We start from the raw sequence: 19,571 nt of genomic DNA, 5'->3' as shown, positions 1-19,571 counted from the left end.
AGCCTGATGACTAGAGGAAGCCGTCCTCTGGCCACCAGGCTAGCTCGGTGGTCCAGTAATAACATATCTAGGCCTACATAATCTCATGGCTCTGTTTAACGCCAAATTCTGCCCTTACGATCACTATTCTCTGCTTACGTGCGAGCTCCGAATTTCTGCGCTAGCTGTTTAAGCGTAGAATGTCTAGTCAAGTGGAGTACTGACGTGCACAAGCCAAAATTTCCTGCTAACCTGTGAAATACACTTGATGTAAGCGCAGAATTCCCTGCTTCCACAAGCGCCAAGTCTTTTTTTACGGTAAGCAGAGCCATGAAATTGGGGCCTGCTTTATCAATGCAAAGGTCATGGTTCAACAGTTCCTTATGCTAAGCAGCTTTCATAACCTTGCCCAAGTTTTTGTTTGTTTGAGGAGAACCCTGTGCACCAATGAAACAGGAGCAAATGTACATTGACTTTCAGCCATGAAGGAGTTTTTACCTGCGTTACTCGTGAGGTCGAGTATTCTCATAGAGTTATATATAAGAACTAGAGGGCGCACTGGCCTATTTACACGGCCCGGGATGCGCGCGTGCTGTCATTTTGTAAGTTGAAAAGAAAAGATTGGATAGTGTGTATTTATCATACACACACCACCATGTACATGTAGGCCTATTTCATATTCGATGAGCGTACAAGGTTCATTCATAGATATACATACATACATGTAGTAGACATATCCATAGATATATACTAAATAAATATATGTGTTCATCTTACAAAATGGCAGGCGAGTCTCCTTGCGGTCCCGTCAAGTTTGTGCACGCAGCATCACCAGTGCGCCCTCTAGTTCTGATATATGAATCTATGCGTATTCTACCACTTACCATCCCCTTCTCCGAACGTCATACTGATCTCGATCGGGGTCTGACGTCTTCCACTCTGCCGCTAGAGACAGAGTGGGTCGAGAGGGAAGGGAGAGATGACAGTCCCAGAGGAATTAGAGGTTTATCTCAACCAAGATGTTAAGAGAGATTTTAGTCTTCCGATTCCCAAAAAGAGCTGCTTACGAACGAATTCTAAGCCTTGATTGACTGAGCTCTAAGATCTACGACAGCAAAATTTTCAGGGATGGTTTTTTGCTTACTACCTGAGTTTCCATTTAATAGCGCTGCTACCAGTAAGCACAGGAAAAGGCAGATTCTATTGTAAATTTGCAGCATCCCTGCTTGCCAAAAACGGCAGCTGTGCACCACTGGATTTTGAAGGATTTTAAGTAAGAGATTAAAACTTGTGTTTTGTTTAGTAGCAGTGGGTCCACCTTCCACCATGCTTGCCTGTTCATGCGAATTTCAAGTAAAAAAAACAAACATGTGTACCAAAAAAAAAGAAAACCAGCAAAAGTGAACCAGCAAATGATTAAAAAAATTCAATTTTTTTTTTACTTAGGTAAATTTCAAATAATGAAATGTAATAAAGCAGTAAAAGCAATTCAGATGTCTGGAGGTTAAAGGTTAATGAACCTATGCAATGATTTAGCATGCTATTAAAAAAAGTCATGATGTACGTGTGTATAACAGTCCAGTCTTGCCAGTTGAGCTTCATAAGTGTGTGTGATAAAGGTACAGAAACCTTCAAACAAACAAGATTTCAGTCTTCGTTTTTCTGTTTAAAATATGCTTTTTGAAGTAATATTTTAATCAGATGAGCTAAACAAGTGAAAGCTTGTTAGCTTTTTACAACACATTAAAGAAGTTCATTAGGCTGGTAAAAAAATTAAATTTAAGTTAGATTTTTTCATAAACAGCCAAAAAAACCTTGTTTACATTTTCGCACTTTCCGATTAAGTTTCACCTAGTTTTACTAGCCATACTCAAAACTGGGTTTTCTCATATCACATAACTGGCAAGACCATCATTATTATGAAATCATCATGACATCATCATGACATCATTATGGATCCTTGAGATGATCTTACATTAGTTGAGATGATCTCACTTTAGTGAAAACATCCCAACCCAAAATGCCATATCACAAGATCGCCATAGCAACATGTCATAAACATCGCCATGCTGTCATAGCAGCATGATGACATCATAATGACTTCATTACCATAGCAACACAACATCAGCGCTGATGTCATCGTGATGTCATCATGACACCATCATGACATCATCACTCTGGAGTATGTTAACTTGTCAATGCAATGTTTAGGTTAGTCACTCTTGCACATGTTGCACAGAAAAAAGAAAATGGAAAAATGGAAAAATAAAGGGAATGCAAAAAGTGAATAATGCATGGATGTTAAGTACGGATTAATGAAACCCATGGGTTTGATTGGATTTTTGCATCGTCGAAGTGGTGGGTGGATTACCAGGTTCGGAGTCGAGGATCAAATTCTATTGCTTGGTCGGGCAAGACTCGGGCAGCTGTGTGGGCAAGGTCAAAGGTCAACATGATTTGAATTCAAACGAAAGATAAATGACCACTGAACATTTACTGGAATGAATTCTACTCTGTATCATTATTATTGCAAAAACCTTTTTTTTTAATGAACTTGTTATTGTTGGTCTGGTTTTTCTAAAAAACATTATTAGCCTTTAAGGCTAGGGTCGAAACGTCAGGCCATTAAGTATTTTTGTTGCATTTATACCATACATGTATAGGTGTTTTTGGTTGGTGAGCAGTTTGCAACAGCTAATTCTATTGTCTCAAAACATTATTAGCATATTGATTTATTTTACAAGTTTGGGTGTACTAAATGCACCAACTTACTGCATAACATTTTTTTTTTTTTTGATTGTCAAAGAATTTGTTCTTCAAAACTTTCATTGGATTATTTGCCATGGAGGTTTGAAGTAACTATTTTTTATAAATACATCTTTAGCTTGAGGGTACAACCTTGGATCCGTTATCTTTTGTGGGAGTGTTGGCTCTGAAAAGAGCCAGTGTGGTCTCAATGTTTCGAAACAGTCTCTGCTTGTCTTAAAGAAGGTTTGACTTTATTATTAAAATATAATCAAACATATGGAAGACGATCTACATGTTAATGTGCAGTTCGTACAGTTTGTGTTTTTAGATAAAAAATATCAAATCAGACATTTTTATGGTGGTTACCAGGTTACAATGGTTTGGGGTGACAACATGTTAGAAATCTCTTTTGTGATAGTGGGGGCTGTGAGAAGAGCCAGTTTCTGGTTGACTTTTGATCAGCGCGCTCTGACCGTCTTCTGGATCAAAACGTCAAGCACGTCAAAAAACAGCTCCCTCAGAGCCACCACTACTCACAAAATAGATTTAAACACGGTGTCGCCGCAAACCTTAATTTCTTTTATTTTCCACCATGCATAGCCTTATTAAAGGAAGTGGACACTATTGGTAATTACTCAAAATAATTATTAGCATAAAACATTTCTTGGTAACGAGTATTGGGGAGAGGTTGAAAGTATCAAACGTTGTGAAAAACGGTTCCCTCTGAAGTGATGTAGTTTTCAAGAAAGAATTAATTTTCCACGAATTTGATTTTGAGACCTCAGAATTAGATTTTGAGGTCTCGAAATCGAGCATCTGCAAGCACACAACTTCGTGTGACAAGGGTGTTTTTTCTTTCATATTAACTCGCAACTTCAACGAGTTTGTTATTTTGTGCATACATGTATGTACATACACCAAGTGAGAAGACTGATCTTTGACAATAACCAACAGTGGCTAGTGTCTTTAAGTCATAGTTACAATTAGATGTTAAGGGTTACCTGGGTAGGAACGGTAGAATCCATCTGCACTGCCAAAATACTGCCACAGCAGCTGAGGATCTTTCTCGTAGTTGGACCGAAAGACCTTATCTATAGAGTTAGTGGCCTGGATGCCATTCAAGATGGTTTTATCTGGAGGAGTTATAATAATGATGATAACAATAATAAAGAATATACTTGGTTTGCGGTAACACTATGTGTCTACTTGCCAGGTAGAGTTTGTTCTTAGAGAACTGTCTTTCTTTATTCTACTATAGAGGAGTAGATTTATTGCTTTTTAACTACATGTACATTTGTACTAACCGCGGAAGGTATAGAAATTTGGCCGGGACTACTACTTTAGCTTATAGGATTGTAATTAACTGCACTACTGCGGAGTCAGCTCTAGAATTGGTCTCGACGTTTCGACTAGCTTGCTCTAGTCATCGTCAGGCTAGTCTCTTCTTGGAAATGAATGTTACCACAAAAACAGCCTTTATTTTACTATTATATGTACCATGTCAAACTTAGTCTTTTAAAGTTGTTTTTTAAGTATATCTTTTTGTTTTAAGTGTGTAAATGTATGTAATGTAAATATATTCGACCTCTGGCGTTTTTATCAATAAACCATATTCCAATTGTTACATGGTCACAGTTTGTACCTTTAAACCTGTAGCCAGCACGTGTGTTTGCTGAACCGTATCTTCCTTTCTTTACTTTCCCCACCTGTGTGCTTTGATAATGGCGCACTTATTTCCTCTCAAGACGTGGTCATGCTTGAGAAATTATGCCTTCGGCTCAGGCCTTTATCACACGGCAACGACCCAGCCGGTTTTAAACGGCCGTTTAAGAACTCGTCGCTACCCTTTTATTCCCTTATTATAGCACCACATTGTAACCTAAATCCTAACTTACCTCCAACCCATATGTCCGTGGGTATTTGAACAGAGCTGTATGTTGTATTGACGTATGACTTAAACATGTCATTATAGGTTAGGTCGATGGATGAGTTGCTCATTGTTTTTGCATTGAAATACTTAACATCGCTTTCCTGGGAGAAGTAAAAATATTAGAATTTCTATGAAAATCCTGAGTAAAAATAAAAATAAAAATAAATTATTCAAAAATAATAAGTATGATGTAAAGGCAGTGGACACTATTGGTAATTACTCAAAACAATTATTAGCATAAAACCTTTCTTTGTAAAGGATAATGGGGAGAGGTTGATGGTATAAACATTGTGAGAAACGGCTCCATCTGAAGTAACGTAAATTTCTAAAAATAGGTAATTTTCCACGAGTTTGATTTTGAAATCAAGCATCTGAAAACACACAACTTTGGGTGACAAGGGTGTTTTTCTTTCATTACTATCCCGCAACTTTGACCACCAATTGAGCTCAAATATTCACAGGTTTGTTATTTTGTGCATGTTTGGATACACTAAGTGAGAAGACTGGTCTTTGACAGTTACCAAAATGTCCAGTGTCATTAATAAAATTAACCACAGACGCCTGGGCCAGTTTCAAAGAGCTGCTAAATTAGCTACATGTACGTATAGTTGATTTGCGGTAACACCATGTGTGTATCTACTTGCCAGGTAGAGTTGTTCTTAGAGAACTGTCTTGCTTTATTCTACTGCCGCGGAGTAGATAATCGGAGGTTCGGGAGACTTCTCAGTTCTGAAAAGAACTGTCCTGCTTTTTAACTATTACCAGGGCGGATGGTATAGAAAATAGACTGGACTACTACTTTAGCTTATAGGATCATAGTTAACTTTACTGCCGCGGAGTCAGTTCTAAAAGAGGCCTCTAGTGGCGATCTCCCACAGACACTACAAAAGTAACACAATGTATCATTTACCTCCCCTTTGTGTGTGCTGAAAATGCACACAACATTGGGATCATATAACACAAACCACAACCCTTTCTGTGAATGAGAGTCAAGTGCATTATGGCTAATGTGCATTATGGCTGCTTATTGGTTAGGCGCCTTGTCAAAACCTCCAAGCCGTTCCATTCCGCGTGCATTCTGCGGGAGTCCGCGGATTTTTGTAACAAAAGAACCCGTAGCAAACGGGCAGGTCCACGGCCACAACGGCTCATTTACATGTCAATAAACATGAATATTCCGGGGGCTCCGCGGAGCGACCGATCGGCCATTGTAAGGTCCAGCTTATGAGCTGACCGGCGGAACCGCGGAGGAACGTAGGTGGTTAACAATGGCTTTACCCTTGCAGATTAAAAAGCAAAGTAAGGGTGGATGTGTAACTAAAATCCATTTCCTCCAATGTATGATTTTTATGACTTGGTTGGGCCTACATAACCAAAACATGAATTTTAAAAATGGTTGTCTTTTTTCCCGGCTTCGACTGACAAAAGTTCCAGGCTACGTGCAAACTCCGTTCCAAGTGGGTCAGAGTATCCAGGGGACAATTTTAACTGTTCGTTCTTACTTTCCAAGCGGAAAACATTAGTTTCTTATTTATAAAATCCCAAGTCACCGTCACCAATAAACAAATCTACACACCTGTGCGAGTGTGTCTCCATGTCAAAACAACCAGATAGTCTGGTTTGTCCAATGTCTGAGGGGGAGGAAGCCACAGTTTCAGAGACCGGTGTTTCTATTGGCTGTTGAATTTCCATATAGCGCGTAACGAATGTTTTCATTGGTCGATTTTGCCCTACTGCATATTGTATTCAACATCATGGAAGAAAACGTTTAGTAGTCGCGGCGGCGGTGATTTCTTATTAATTAAGCATCGTTTTTCTTGCGGGAAAATTGATTAAATGTGAATGGTTTCAAGTTAAAAATCGATATTTTTGTATCAAGCATAAATGTTGCAAATTATGCTTCGCAAATTGGATCGCAAAATTTGCGATGCACTTTTTACAATTGCATAGCAAATCATCAAAATTGCATCACAAATTGGGATGTGATACAGGCGCAATCATTCCCTGATTATCACATGCGCTGGATGGTGTAATTGTCTTGTCGGTGCGGCCTGTCCGCTTCCAGGAGGATGGTATTCATGAGTAGAAAATGCATCGTTCTGGAAGAGCACGGCCGGTCCGCGTCCAAGCTGCTGATATTCATGACCTGAAAATACAACTTGTTTATTCATGAGACTTGTTGTTATACTAACAATAGCGCCCGGCAAGGATAGCTCATTAACTTCGCCGCGCTTCAACGCACATGGCCGTTCTTCCGCGGACTGTCCGAGGTCCTTAGCAACGGCGGTATTTGCTGTCCAATCCGCAGACTGTCAGCGATAGAACGCCCGGGAGGTTTTGACAAGGCGCCTTAGCTAGAATGAAATGGGCGGGATCTAGCTAAATATGCACGCATGTAAGAACAGTCATGCGCAGGAGACACTTTAAAAGACACTGTATAATGTGTGTGTAACTGAAAGGCCCAGGTTTTCACATCATGGGTAGACAGTACACCCGACAAGTGCATACATGTACCTCTATCAATTATTATTTCATTGGTATATTAAAATTTGGCATTGTAAGAAGTCTGAAATTTAAATTCAAACATAAATCGCTATAAAATTATCAAATATCGCGATATTTATTTGACGATATCGTGGGATAATAAAAGCAATATCGCCAAACCTTACTTATATGAACCCCGACTCTTACTAATTGTTTGCACGCCAGGTTGTGTCTGAACTGAGCCTTGCTCAGAGTTAGACATTCATCTCTTACACGAACAACAAAAAATGATACAAAATTACTTTGCTCATTTAAATACCATGTACATACCTTTAACTCATTAGAGTAATTGTGGTTTTTATAGCTTTCCTCCAACGCTTTCACAATTTCCTGCCAAAAAGAGAATGAGGGAGAAATTAACCAGATGAAAAGCTTGATTTAATACATCAACATGTGTTTAGTATCCACTACTAAAACACTATTCAAACTTGTGCTGGGTCACCAGGATTTGATTTCAGTCAAATTCATTAAAACTCATCTTAAGATAAACAAACGAACTACAGGATGGGTTGGGTAACAGAAATGTCTTGAGGAGGCTTTTGAAGACAGGCAACGAGATCGACTCTCGTAGACCGGCGGGAAGTTGCATACATGTAGGCTCCGGGCAGTCATGGCGATTGAGCTATCCCCAGCTTTCCCATCTAGTTCTAGGAACAGAAAGCCAGACCTGATCAGCTGAAGAGCGGAGTCGTTGCCTCTATCCTAAGTTACTCTAGATTGTATCATTGTTAATTGCATTGTTTTGTCTGTAAAACATGTAGTTTATCTATTTGTTTGGTTGCTGTTGCATTTCGTAAGCGCTTTGTATCGCTTTTGTAAAAAGCGCTATATAAGTAAGGTTACTATTATTATTATTATTATGATTATAAGAGTTGTGGGAATGTTCAAGTTCAACCAGATATGATGGAGATTGGGTGTGAAGGATTTTGTATACTACTCACATTGACGGCTACCATCTTGTCCTGCAGCATCTCCTGCCACTTGTTGGCAACAGTCAGCACCAGTTCGGATCCATTCACAAAAACAGTCTTGAACTCCTCGTCCTTATAGAGCTGTACAGAGTAACATCCAAGAACAAATTAATCGTAATAATAAAGAACTCTTAATACGTAGAGCGCCGGCATCCGCCTAAAGAAGGCCGTACATATTGGCCTAACCCTTTTCCTTTAAAAAACCAGTCTCAATTAGACCTGGGCGAGTAGTGAAATTCACTACCCGACTAGTGGTGCTTCAATTAGTCACAATTTGACATAATTCGCAACCATTTACAAAATTAAAAGATTAGGCCCAATACAGAATTATTCGATTATTCAAAAGGCAGTTTTGCCTGTGCTGACCAATCACGCCAATTTACAATGTATAGAGTGATTTATAAAATAGTCAAAATGTGTCTGTTTTATGGGGTGTCTGTTTTATAAATTTTAAATAGACCTCCGCAACTAAATTAAATACTGATATTCTTTAAATACCTGATCTAAGGCAAACCACTCCAGTGGGATTCGAACCATGACCTTTGCATTGCTACAGAGCAGTCGCTTATTTACCAAAGTACCACTGAGCTAGGCCCGTGCTATTTGCCCGTGAATTTGGTTCACAGAACTCGAGAAAGGTCTAAGTATTGTGCTTAAAGGCAGTGGACACTATTGGTAATTACTCAAAATAATTATTAGCATAAAACCTTTCTTGGTAACGAGTAATGGGGAGAGGTTGATAGTATAAAATATTGTGAGAAACGGCTCCCTCTGAAGTAATGTAGTTTTCGAGAAGGAAAGTAATTTTCCACGAATTTGATTTCGAGACCTCAGATTCTTATACCAAGGAGAAAATGCCTTGGTGCCCTTACCCTTCAAAAACAGGGCATACAGGCCTGAACGTCTGTAAGTTACAGAATATATTAGTTAGGAGAGTTTCATAGAAAAAAGTGCATGAGAAAAGAACATTTTATCTCTAAAAATGGGCCAAGTCTTACAAGGCAACTTTAATGTGGTGCACATTGATCAGGCAATCTCCAACAAGTAACACGTTTAAAATAATACATCATCATACTCCACCAAATCTACATTTAATTGTCTTCATTATTTTATAATTGTGAGTAAAACGGATGTCACTATATAAGAGCTAGTTCATCAAAATTCAGGGCGACTTTATACCAACAAAAATAACAAATGCGACATTTAGAATCACATTCACCCGATAAAAATGTCCATAAACAGAGATTTTCAAATTTTTGTATCAACAATTTGTTCATTCATTGAACATGGAAAGATTGGATTTGTTTTCCGATTTTTTTTTTGCAGAATCAGGGAATGACATTTGTCAGCCTGCTCTCTGATAATATCCACTGCCATTTATCTATTGCGCTTCTAGGGCAATTTCGCAATAAATTGACACTTTTTAATTTGGGAAACTTGACTTCTTGTTGTAGGCCTACATGGTGTGTGTACAGCCTACAGTGTGGCTGTGTGTTCTATCACATGTACACAACAAATACAAATAAAGAGATAAATAAATAAATAAATACCCCCCCCCCCCCCTTCTATGTAGAAAAAATACATTCAACATATTATGAGAAAAGTTTCCATAATCAGGGGTTTTCAAATTAGAACATGGAAATATTGGACCTTGGTTTACTTTCACACACAAATTCCTGTTGTGTTACAGGATAGTTGACAGCTCTAATATCAGAATAAATGTACTTTTACCCCCAGTGGATTGCTTACAAAAATAAAGCATGGAGAAAAAAGAAGTGATAAGCTTACATGTACATTGTATAGGACATGTAATGTATGATGATGTACATTAGATGCCTACAACAAGTATCCATACACATCAGGCTTACACATGGTCTACGTACTGACGTATTCTCCATGAACACTTTTAGTTTTTAATTTGGGAATTGACAATATGGTATGGAGGCCATGGCTCATGTTGGTGGAAAAAACAACTGTCAGTTCTACATGCCTTCACTGTCTGTTATCTCAACATGCTCAATGTGTGCCTGCACCTTGTATCATGCATCTAATTATTTATGTACATGTACATGTAGGCCTATTACTGATGCACAGGAGCTTGACACTAGAAACGCATCATCATCATCATCATGCATACATAATCCCTCCCGTGTGGTTCATTTACATTTAGAACGTACTGGTGGTACCACTGTGTGTAGTACATGTACATGACGGAGATCAGCATAACTCGACACCTCCAAACATACTATCCCATGTACAACGCCTCATTGCTCTCCATTACAGTAGACTACCATGTGCGTGAGAGCAATTCACTTGCGCAGAACATGCAGTGTCACATATTAAAACTCAAAATATATCCAGTATACATCACCAAGTAGGCCTATACTACATTGTGTACGATAAACATTGTTGCATTGTATACTTGAATCAAGTATAAAAGATCATTTCGTCTACACAGATTTGATAAAAATGTGCCTTAGAAATTTACTGGAAATTTTTTAAAAGATGGAGGCGTGTCCCAAGTTTTCACTTTATAATAAATTTTTAAATTAACATTCAAATGACAGATAATAATAGGGTGTCCAAATTTAACACAGGGTGTCCAAAAGACACACAGACACCCACTATACAGTATACTGTAGTATGTATTTCAGGCCTGGTTCAAGTTTTTTAAAGACAGTCATGACAGTGGACACTATTGGTAATTGTCAAACCAGTCTTCTCACTTGGTGTATCTCAACATATCCATAAAGTAACAAATTTTTGACAATTTGAGCTCAATTGGTTGTCGAAGTTGCAAGATAATAATGAAAAGAAGAAAAAAACACCCTTGTCACACGAAGTTGTGTGCTTTCAGATGCTTTATTTCAAGACCTCAAATTCTAAATCTGAGGTCTCGAAATCAAATATCGAGTAAAATTGCCTCTTTCTCAAAAACTACATTACTTCAGAGGGAGCCGTTTCTCACAATGACCTCTCCACATTACTCGTTACCAAGTAAGGTTTTATGCCAATAATTATTTGGAGTAAATACCAATAGTGTCCACTGATGTTGAAAGGGCAAGAGTAATAAGGGGTGTTTATTGATATAGGGCACCTCTACGCCAAGTGAAAACTGTCAATTACTGTTGCCTCTGATACCTCAATGAAGTACAGCATCAAGCCTGCATAACTAATCAATTGTGCAATATCAGTACAGCTTATAAAGTGGGTGAGCATTTTTAATTTGATGCTAGAATCAAAAACCAATTACATGTATGTGCAGCAATTTGGAATGCTCAGTTGATACAATGATGCCTGCATTTGATGTTATTACCGTTCACGTACATACATTGTACACTGTACACAAATTATGCAAACTTGTAATCACCATTGTACATGTAATGCATATTTTCTTTTAACAACCACATGATCCTCCTCATCGTAAACTGCGGTCTTAAAATTCTAGCCTCCTTATTGGGCCCATATCCAGTCATTCATGCTGCGCCGCACCATTACATGCCGCACGTACAAACATGTACATGTACGCATGGAGGAAGAACTTCCTCCATGATGTACTACAATGTAGGATCAATTGCCATCACAAGTAAAATCATCAATTTCTTAAAACCAATTTTAAAATTAAAGGAAAACGTTGCCTTGGGTCGGTTGAGTTGGTCTTTGAAAAGTGTGTGTAACCGTTTGTTATAAAATGCATGGTTAGAAAGATGATTTGAAAGTACATGTAGAATACAATGATCCACACAAATTTGCCTCGAAATTGCATTCGTTTTACTTTGCGAATTAACACCGTCGGCCATTTATGGGAGTAAAAAATTTGACTCCCATAAATGGCCGACCGTGTAAGTCGACGAGGTAAAAGGAAAAACCACGGAATTTCGAGTGATACTTGTGTGGATCATTCTACTTTTAAAATATCTTTCTAATCATATGCATTTTATAGTGTCAAACGGTTACAAACGCTTTTCACAGACCAACTCGACAGATCCAAGGCAACGTGTTGCTACATAAAGATTCATCTTTTCAATGGAGCATTTGAGTAATAATGGTTTTATATGCGCTTAGGCTTAATAATTATAAATATTAAGAAAGACTACAAATAAATATTATTATTGTACAATAATCAATGCTACTAAAACATGTATTTCAAAAATAAATTGACCCAGTGAAACTGAGTGTGTACAGTACTGTGCACATTAAATGTTGCTTTGTTAAATGTCACGCTCGCAAATTGCAATTTGCGACCAAAAAATCAATTACAGTTCAGTACGCTACGTATATATAAAATTCCATTCAGCATTAAGGGAGCTAAATAATTCAGTATATTTTAGTATTTGACCATGTAAAGTGTATGATGCACTTGTACACTGTACAATAGTCAGACCGACTATTACATGGCCTACAGTTGATGCAGTTTCAGGCCATGTGCACTATTTCCCATCATGGCCATCAACCATGTCAACTGTGTTAATGCATGCTGCCCATCTGATGGCCTCCAATGTATCTAAACTGCTAGCCATACAACGTACACATTTGTATAGTAGCCCAAATTGGCAGGCCATTAGTACTTTTCAATAAACAGCTGTCCAGCAGGTCTTCATGTACTGTAATAATTATTCTGTTGATAGAATGTTGTACATGTACACCACTGCCTTTTTTTTACTATTGTAATGCACATCTGTACATACATGTACATATATAGGCCTAATCTTGATGACACTTGCACATATAATAAATGAATACATTATTATGAATGTTAAAAAAGTTGAACTGCTGTCTTCAATCATAACACATGTCTACGCTGACTGACTAAGTGGAACCCAACCCTTAGGTCTGAGCCCAAGATGGGACAATTTACAAAATTATATATTTCCTACTGCAAGGGTATTTTTTTTGTGTACATTACATAGTAGCCTTACTTTTACATCATGTACTTCAGAAAAAATCTCTCTGACCTTTCTGAAGTCAAAAAAATACTTCTTTTGCAAAAATTTTGTTCAATTGTACATCTATTTTTAAATAGACCTTATGCATTGACGTCATCCAGCCGCCATCTTTGAGGTCAAATGGTGACGAAACAATCGAAACGCACATAGATTGGCCAATGAACAACCTCCTTTTGACCTCAATGCGGGGGCGCCGTACTGAAATGACGTCATGTGCATAAAAAGGTCTATAGAACCCTTTATGTACACAAGATAAAGGCACTCAACTCTCTTCCACAGAAAAGAAAATTTCCATTCTTTTTCAAAGTGCTCTCCAATCTCTCTCTCTTTTTAAAGTGCTCGCTCTCTCTCAATTACATGTAATTGTAAGTTACTCTAAATGAGTGACAGCTCAAAGAAGAGTGACCTTTGTTTTACTGAAAATGAAATTTTCCTAAGAGAAAGTCCCTACGTATACAACAAAAGCACTACATACATGACCAACGATTTCTCACACACACAAGACGAATTTCTTTCATCTGAAAATATGAGTGCTTTATTTATAATGAAATCAAGAGGACTGGAATGAACTTTCTCTTCAAAATTTGCACACTCCACACATGCATTTTAACAAGGTCTGTTGGTAGGTAATATCTCATTAAGAGTGATTGATAAAATTTACATGTATGCACAGTGTACAGAAATTATAAAGTATATGTAGGCTTTGATAATTTTTTGTTTAAAAGGCTCATCTTACTGACACTATAATAAAATAATTATGTATAAAAGCAATAGTGACCAATACGATCTTAGCATTCAGCCTAGAAATAGTGTACACTATTTTTGTATCATATTAAAGGAACTCGTTGCCTTGGATCGGACGAGTTGGTCTATAAAAAAGCGTTTGTAACCGTTTGTTATAAAATGCATATATTGGTTGGAAATATGTTTTAAAAGTAGAATACAAAGATCCACACAAGTTTGCCTCGAAATTGCGTGGTTTTCCTTTTACTGTGCGAACTAACACGGTCGGCCATTTATGGGAGTCAAAAATTTTACTCCCATAAATGGCCGACTGAGTTAGTCGACGAGGCAAAAGGAAAACCGTGCAATTTCGAGGCATGTTTGTACGGTGGCTGATCTCCGCCAACAAATAAACACTGTTTCAGTAGGGCGTTATAACGCCCTATTAGGGCGTAATAACGCCCTATACAGCGTTATAACGCCCTAAATTACGGCGTTATTACGCCCTAATTGAGAAATAGGACGTTATAACGCCCTAATTTAGGGCGTTATAACGCCCTATAGGGCGTTAATACGCCCTAATTAGGGCGTTATAACGCCCTAAATTAGGGCGTAATAACGCCCTAATTGAGAAATAGGGCGTTATAACGCCGTAATTTAGGGCGTTATAACGCCCTAAATTAGGGCGTAATAACGCCCTAAATTAGGCGTTATAACGCCCTAATTGAGAAATAGGGCGTTATAACGCCGTAATTTAGGGCGTTATAACGCCCTATAGGGCGTTATTACGCTCTAATTAGGGCGTTATAACGCCCTAAATTAGGGCGTTATAACGCCCTACTGAAAAGGTGTTTATTTGTTGGCGGAGATCAGCCACCGTATGTTTATGTGGATCATTGTATTCTACTTTTACAGAATCTTGCCAACCAATGCATTTTATAACAAACGCTTTTCAAAGACCAACTCGACCGATCCAAGGCAACGTGTTCCTTTAATAAAATAAAAAAATAAAAATCAATAGTCAGTTGATATGAACCCTCCCCCCCCCCCCCCCCCCCGAAAAAAATAAAGAAACAAAAAATAACACATTTCAAAAATAAATAAATGAATAAATAAATAAGACTTAAAGGCAGTGGACACTATTGGTGATTACTCAAAATAATTATTGGCATAAAACCTTTCTTGGTGACGAGTAATGGGGAGAGGTTGATGGTATAACACATTGTGAGAAACGGCTCCCTCTGAAGTGACATAGTCTATTTTTTCCTTGAGTTTGATTTTGAGACCTCAGGTTTAGAATTTGAGGTCTTGAAATCAACCATCTGAAAGCACACAACTTCGTGTGACAAGGGTGTTCTTTTCTTTCATTATTATCCCACGACTGCGATGACCGATTGAGCTCAAATTTTTGCAGGTTTGTTATACTATCCATATGCAGAGATACACCAAGGTGAGAAGACTGGTCTTTGACATTTACCAATAGTGTCCAGTGTCTTTAAATAAAAAACAATATTTATAGTATGGACATGATACACTATACTTTTTGTCAAAAATGTCAGAAAAATAAAAAAATTCACACTTTGGGTGTGTATCCCAACTTGCATTTAATTAACAAATTTGTGACATTTTTACTCAATTAGTTACCAAAGCTGCAAGAGAGCAATGAAAGGAAAAAAAACACCCTTGTTGCATAAGTGTGTTTGCTTTCTGATGAGTAAAAAATATTAAAAGTTTTTGAGTAAGAAGTTAGGCCCTACCTCTTTTTCAAAAACTACTTCAGAGGGAGCCATTTCACACAATGTTCTTTACCATCAATGGCTGTCCATTGTTCATTACCAAGTAAGTTTTTATGCTAATTAATTATTTTGAGTGCCAGTGCCTGATAAAGACAAATTACAACAAGACTAAAGCCAGATCGATAACTCCTGCGAATGCAAATTTTTTATGCGAAGCGAATTTTTATGTCACAGGGCTGTTTTTGCAGCGACTATTTCGCAGGAGTTGAGCACTTAGTCAACCGATGCTAATTATTTATTGCAAATTTGTGACGTCAAAATTCCTATGAACTGAGCTTTAGGCATAAATGTTGTACCATGGAGGAAGGAATTCCTCTGGCTGTGTACATACCGTTTTAACTTTCTCCACACCGCTAGCATTATCTAGTTTTCTTGTGATTTCTTTGCTGATTTCTGCTGACCAATTATCAACTCTGAAACAAAAAGAAAAGAAAACCAATCTATGTCAAACCATTTTGAGATTGAGAACTTTAATAAGACACTCGTCAAAAAAGTGATAGTAAAAATTTAAACCACATTATATTTACTAGGGCCTGTAAAATAATAACACAATAGGGCCTGTAAAGCAATATTCCATCGAAGATCATCACTCTAAAACGGGTTATTATTATTATTATTATGATTACTCTAACTATGAGGTTTGTTCCGCTATCGTTCGTGGAAACGATAGCTGAACCAACCTAAAATCCTAGAGTACATGTACATGGAGTATAGCACTCAAAATAGAAATTAAAGGTGTTAAAAACTCATGGACCCCATTTATAACACATGATGACCACAGCTAGTTGCGATAACATAACCCTCCGGCAGGAGGGTTACGTAATTGCAACTACATGTATTCCACAGCAGGCAACATTTGCTTTGATATGTTCTTCCTCCTTCAAGAAAAAGGCATACACAACATTTGCCAGGTCATTTAACTGGAATACGGGGCTGCAATATGGGATCATATCGGCAAAATCAAACTTGACAGCCTTGAGAAAGTTCAGAGGAGGGTATACGCTCAGGCCTGGAATTTCATCTTTTAGAGGGCAAGGCCATTTTCATTTTGAAAAGGGCACTTCCATATTGGAAAATCTGAAAGTCTATGGGAATTTTTGAAAGGGCACCAAGGCCAAGACAAGGGCAACGGAGGCCATGGCCTATGGGCCTCCACAACTATGAGATTGGACATCGGTCTCCCAGCACTTAAAGAACGACGATTACAACAGAGATGCCAAGTCCAGAGGCCAGCTATGCCTGAGATTTTTCAAAGCTCTGTTACAATCACGTCCAGTCATGATGTACAATATCCTCAACCATCAGATAGCCATTCCTCACCCAGACTATGTACATCAAACATAAGGCCAGAGCAACCAGAAGTCAACATCGCCTGAAATTTACAAGACTACGAACATCATCAGACTCATACAAATACAGCTTCTTTCCTCCACCTCAAAAGACTGGGATGAGCTTCCTCAAGACATCGTCGAGCTGCTCACCTTGGCATGCTTGGAGCAGTTCAAAGAGGCCATCAGATGCGAGTAGGCATCAAGAGTCATGTTTTTACTTGCACATATCTCTATTTTTGTACATATTTTGGCACCCACTGATGAGCACACAAACCGTTCACCAATCGGCAGCCACACCCTTGTCTAGATGCTGAGAAGGCTTTGACAAGTAGCTGAATAGATGTAGACCAGTAAGCTGCTTCCTCTTCTAATCTTTCAACAGAGTCATTTTCAAACACTTGTAACTGTATGCACAATGAAGTTGGCACAGTTTAATAAGCAGACGAACAAAAGGAAAATTCAAGCCAACGTTTCATTGCATGGCCAGATTATTAATCATAATTTATCTTAATTGTTTCCCCTTGATTTTGGCACACTTGACAAAGTGTACATTCTGTCTTCAAAACCCTTCTCCTGTCTGGAAGGGGTCGGGTTACTCCTAGAACTTTTTTGGTTATGTCCTTACAGGAGACGATAGCCGGACGAAACCGAAATAGTTCTAGGTGTAGGGTCGGGTTATGATAACTGAGTTAGGCTATCCTTACAAAATACAAGTTACAATAGACCTTATGCATTGACGTCATCCAGCCGCCATCTTTGAGGTCAAATGGTGACGATACAATCGAAATGCACATAGATTGGCCAATGAACAACCTCCTTTTGACCTCAATGCGGGGGCGCCGTACTGAAATGACGTCATACTGTGCATATAAGGTCTATACAATACAACTTATTTGGCCTACAATGAAAATGATAAATTTGACCTAAATTAGGGGAGAGATAGTTTCTAGAAGTAGGGTACTGATGTAGAATTTTAGCCAACTTTTGTTATCTTTTTCTATCAAACAAACTAAATAATGAGGTAAGGAATTGACAGACATTATTTACTAAGGCCAAAAGGGCTGAGTACGACATGTAACAAATGACAGATAATGTAGATTTGGTCTGGAATTGGATTCTGGAATGGATGGAATTTATTTTTATTTTATTGACTTGAGCTGCACTCCTTTTTCTTCTCTAGTATATGAAGTTTTTTTTCCCTTCAAGATTTAAACGAACATTGACAAATTAATTATCTGTCATTTTAATTATTGATTGGTACAATTTATAAAACTCATAAAAATACTTACAACGAAGGTGCAGGCATCTGAACTCCATTTGCTTTCACACGACAAAATTCGAAGACGGACAATAAATAAAGCACCGATATAACGCCGAAAATTTTCCTTGTTCCAGCCATGATGGCCACCAAAATAAAACAATTGAAGCCTATATGAGTTATCCAAGAAGATTACGATAATTTTATGGCAGATCAAAGGTATAGGACGTCAATAAACATCATTTCAGGATTGTACTTTTAAATGGCGAGTGATAAATTTCAAGCTGATGATGTCTTGCTTATTATTTATGTGGGATCGTGTGATCACATATAAAATAAAGTGTAGTATGGTGCCGTCTTCAGAACATAAGTAGTAGCTGTATACCGGGGTTGGTTTTAAGACCATGAGAAAATGTAAAAGAGCCAACCCAAATAAAAATTGTGTTTCCAAAACGCATTGTATTCAAATATTCAATTCGGGGCAGCATACAATAAAGTTATGTTTCCTAAAAAATAAAACAGACGAGTATTAAAACCTAAATGATACGTTTTTGAGAAAGACTCTGCAATCGAAAATTTGGGATTTTATAGTTACTCTACTTGTTATATGTAACAAACAAAAAAACCTTCTATAGGACTATAAAACATGTATTCATAAATACCTCAGACAGTTTCGCTATTCCCATTGGTGGAGAGCGCGTCACGTGGGTGTGTAAACCATTGTTTATGACCGGTAAAAAGTGTTGAAACATGGGCGTGACACCGAGCTTGCACCTGTGATTATAAGACAGTTTCTGTATTCCTATTGGTCGAGAGCAACGGCCGGGTTGCGATACGTGCAACGCCCACATTCACTTATAAGGAGATGTTTACCCGAGGGCGGCGGAGGGCCTTACCATTTCATAGCTGGAGGGATGCTGTGTTGAAAGAAATCATTGAACAATTATTATTTTTGCATTTATTTTACTTTTTGACCAAAAGTGTTGATGTTTTTTTACCGAAAAGGTATTTATGAATGGGAACCAAAGTGTGTTGAATCGGTTTTCAACTAATGGTTTAAACCTGCCGAGGCCTGGTTGTTGATAATTTACCTCGACGAACCAGGCCTCGTTGGGATTAAACCACTAGTTGAAAACCTCTTTGCCACACATTGATTCCCTTAATTAAAATTTATCTTTGAATCGACATCACTTCACTTCACAGGACCCAAATTTCATAGAGATGCAAAAGGTTTCTTTTCCTCACCAAAAGGTGTTAAAAGTCAGTATTTTTTTCACATCAATGTGTTTGACCTGGTTTAATTCTGCTAAGCAGAGTTACAAACAAAGCTTTCTTCGCATGCCTT

General features: G+C 38.0%; 1 protein-coding gene across 5 annotated transcripts in view; it reads right to left on the bottom strand.

The window, feature by feature from the left end:
- The window catches only part of LOC139952991 (voltage-dependent calcium channel subunit alpha-2/delta-2-like), a 90,291-nt gene extending 71,782 nt beyond the window's left edge, over positions 1–18,509 (bottom strand). For 4 of the 5 annotated variants that reach the window (XM_071952366.1, XM_071952385.1, XM_071952394.1 and 1 more), the window contains exons 1-7: positions 18,258–18,509; positions 15,969–16,050; positions 8,143–8,253; positions 7,472–7,531; positions 4,623–4,758; positions 3,729–3,860; positions 864–924 (exon numbers count right to left, since the gene is read on the bottom strand). In XM_071952366.1, the coding sequence (XP_071808467.1) occupies positions 864–924; positions 3,729–3,860; positions 4,623–4,758; positions 7,472–7,531; positions 8,143–8,253; positions 15,969–16,050; positions 18,258–18,367 (692 nt within the window). In that variant the 5' untranslated portion in view covers positions 18,368–18,509. Of the gene's footprint in view, positions 1–863; positions 925–2,350; positions 2,406–3,728; positions 3,861–4,622; positions 4,759–7,471; positions 7,532–8,142; positions 8,254–15,968; positions 16,051–18,257 lie in introns of all 5 variants that reach the window. The other variant, XM_071952375.1, reaches the window with a different exon arrangement.
- Positions 18,510–19,571: the final 1,062 nt, after the last annotated feature.

Source organism: Asterias amurensis, chromosome 2 (assembly GCF_032118995.1).
Source record: "Asterias amurensis chromosome 2, ASM3211899v1".
Taxonomy (NCBI): domain Eukaryota; kingdom Metazoa; phylum Echinodermata; class Asteroidea; order Forcipulatida; family Asteriidae; genus Asterias; species Asterias amurensis.
Note: the sequence above shows the minus strand (reverse complement) of the source record. Positions and strands in the feature narration are given on the sequence as shown.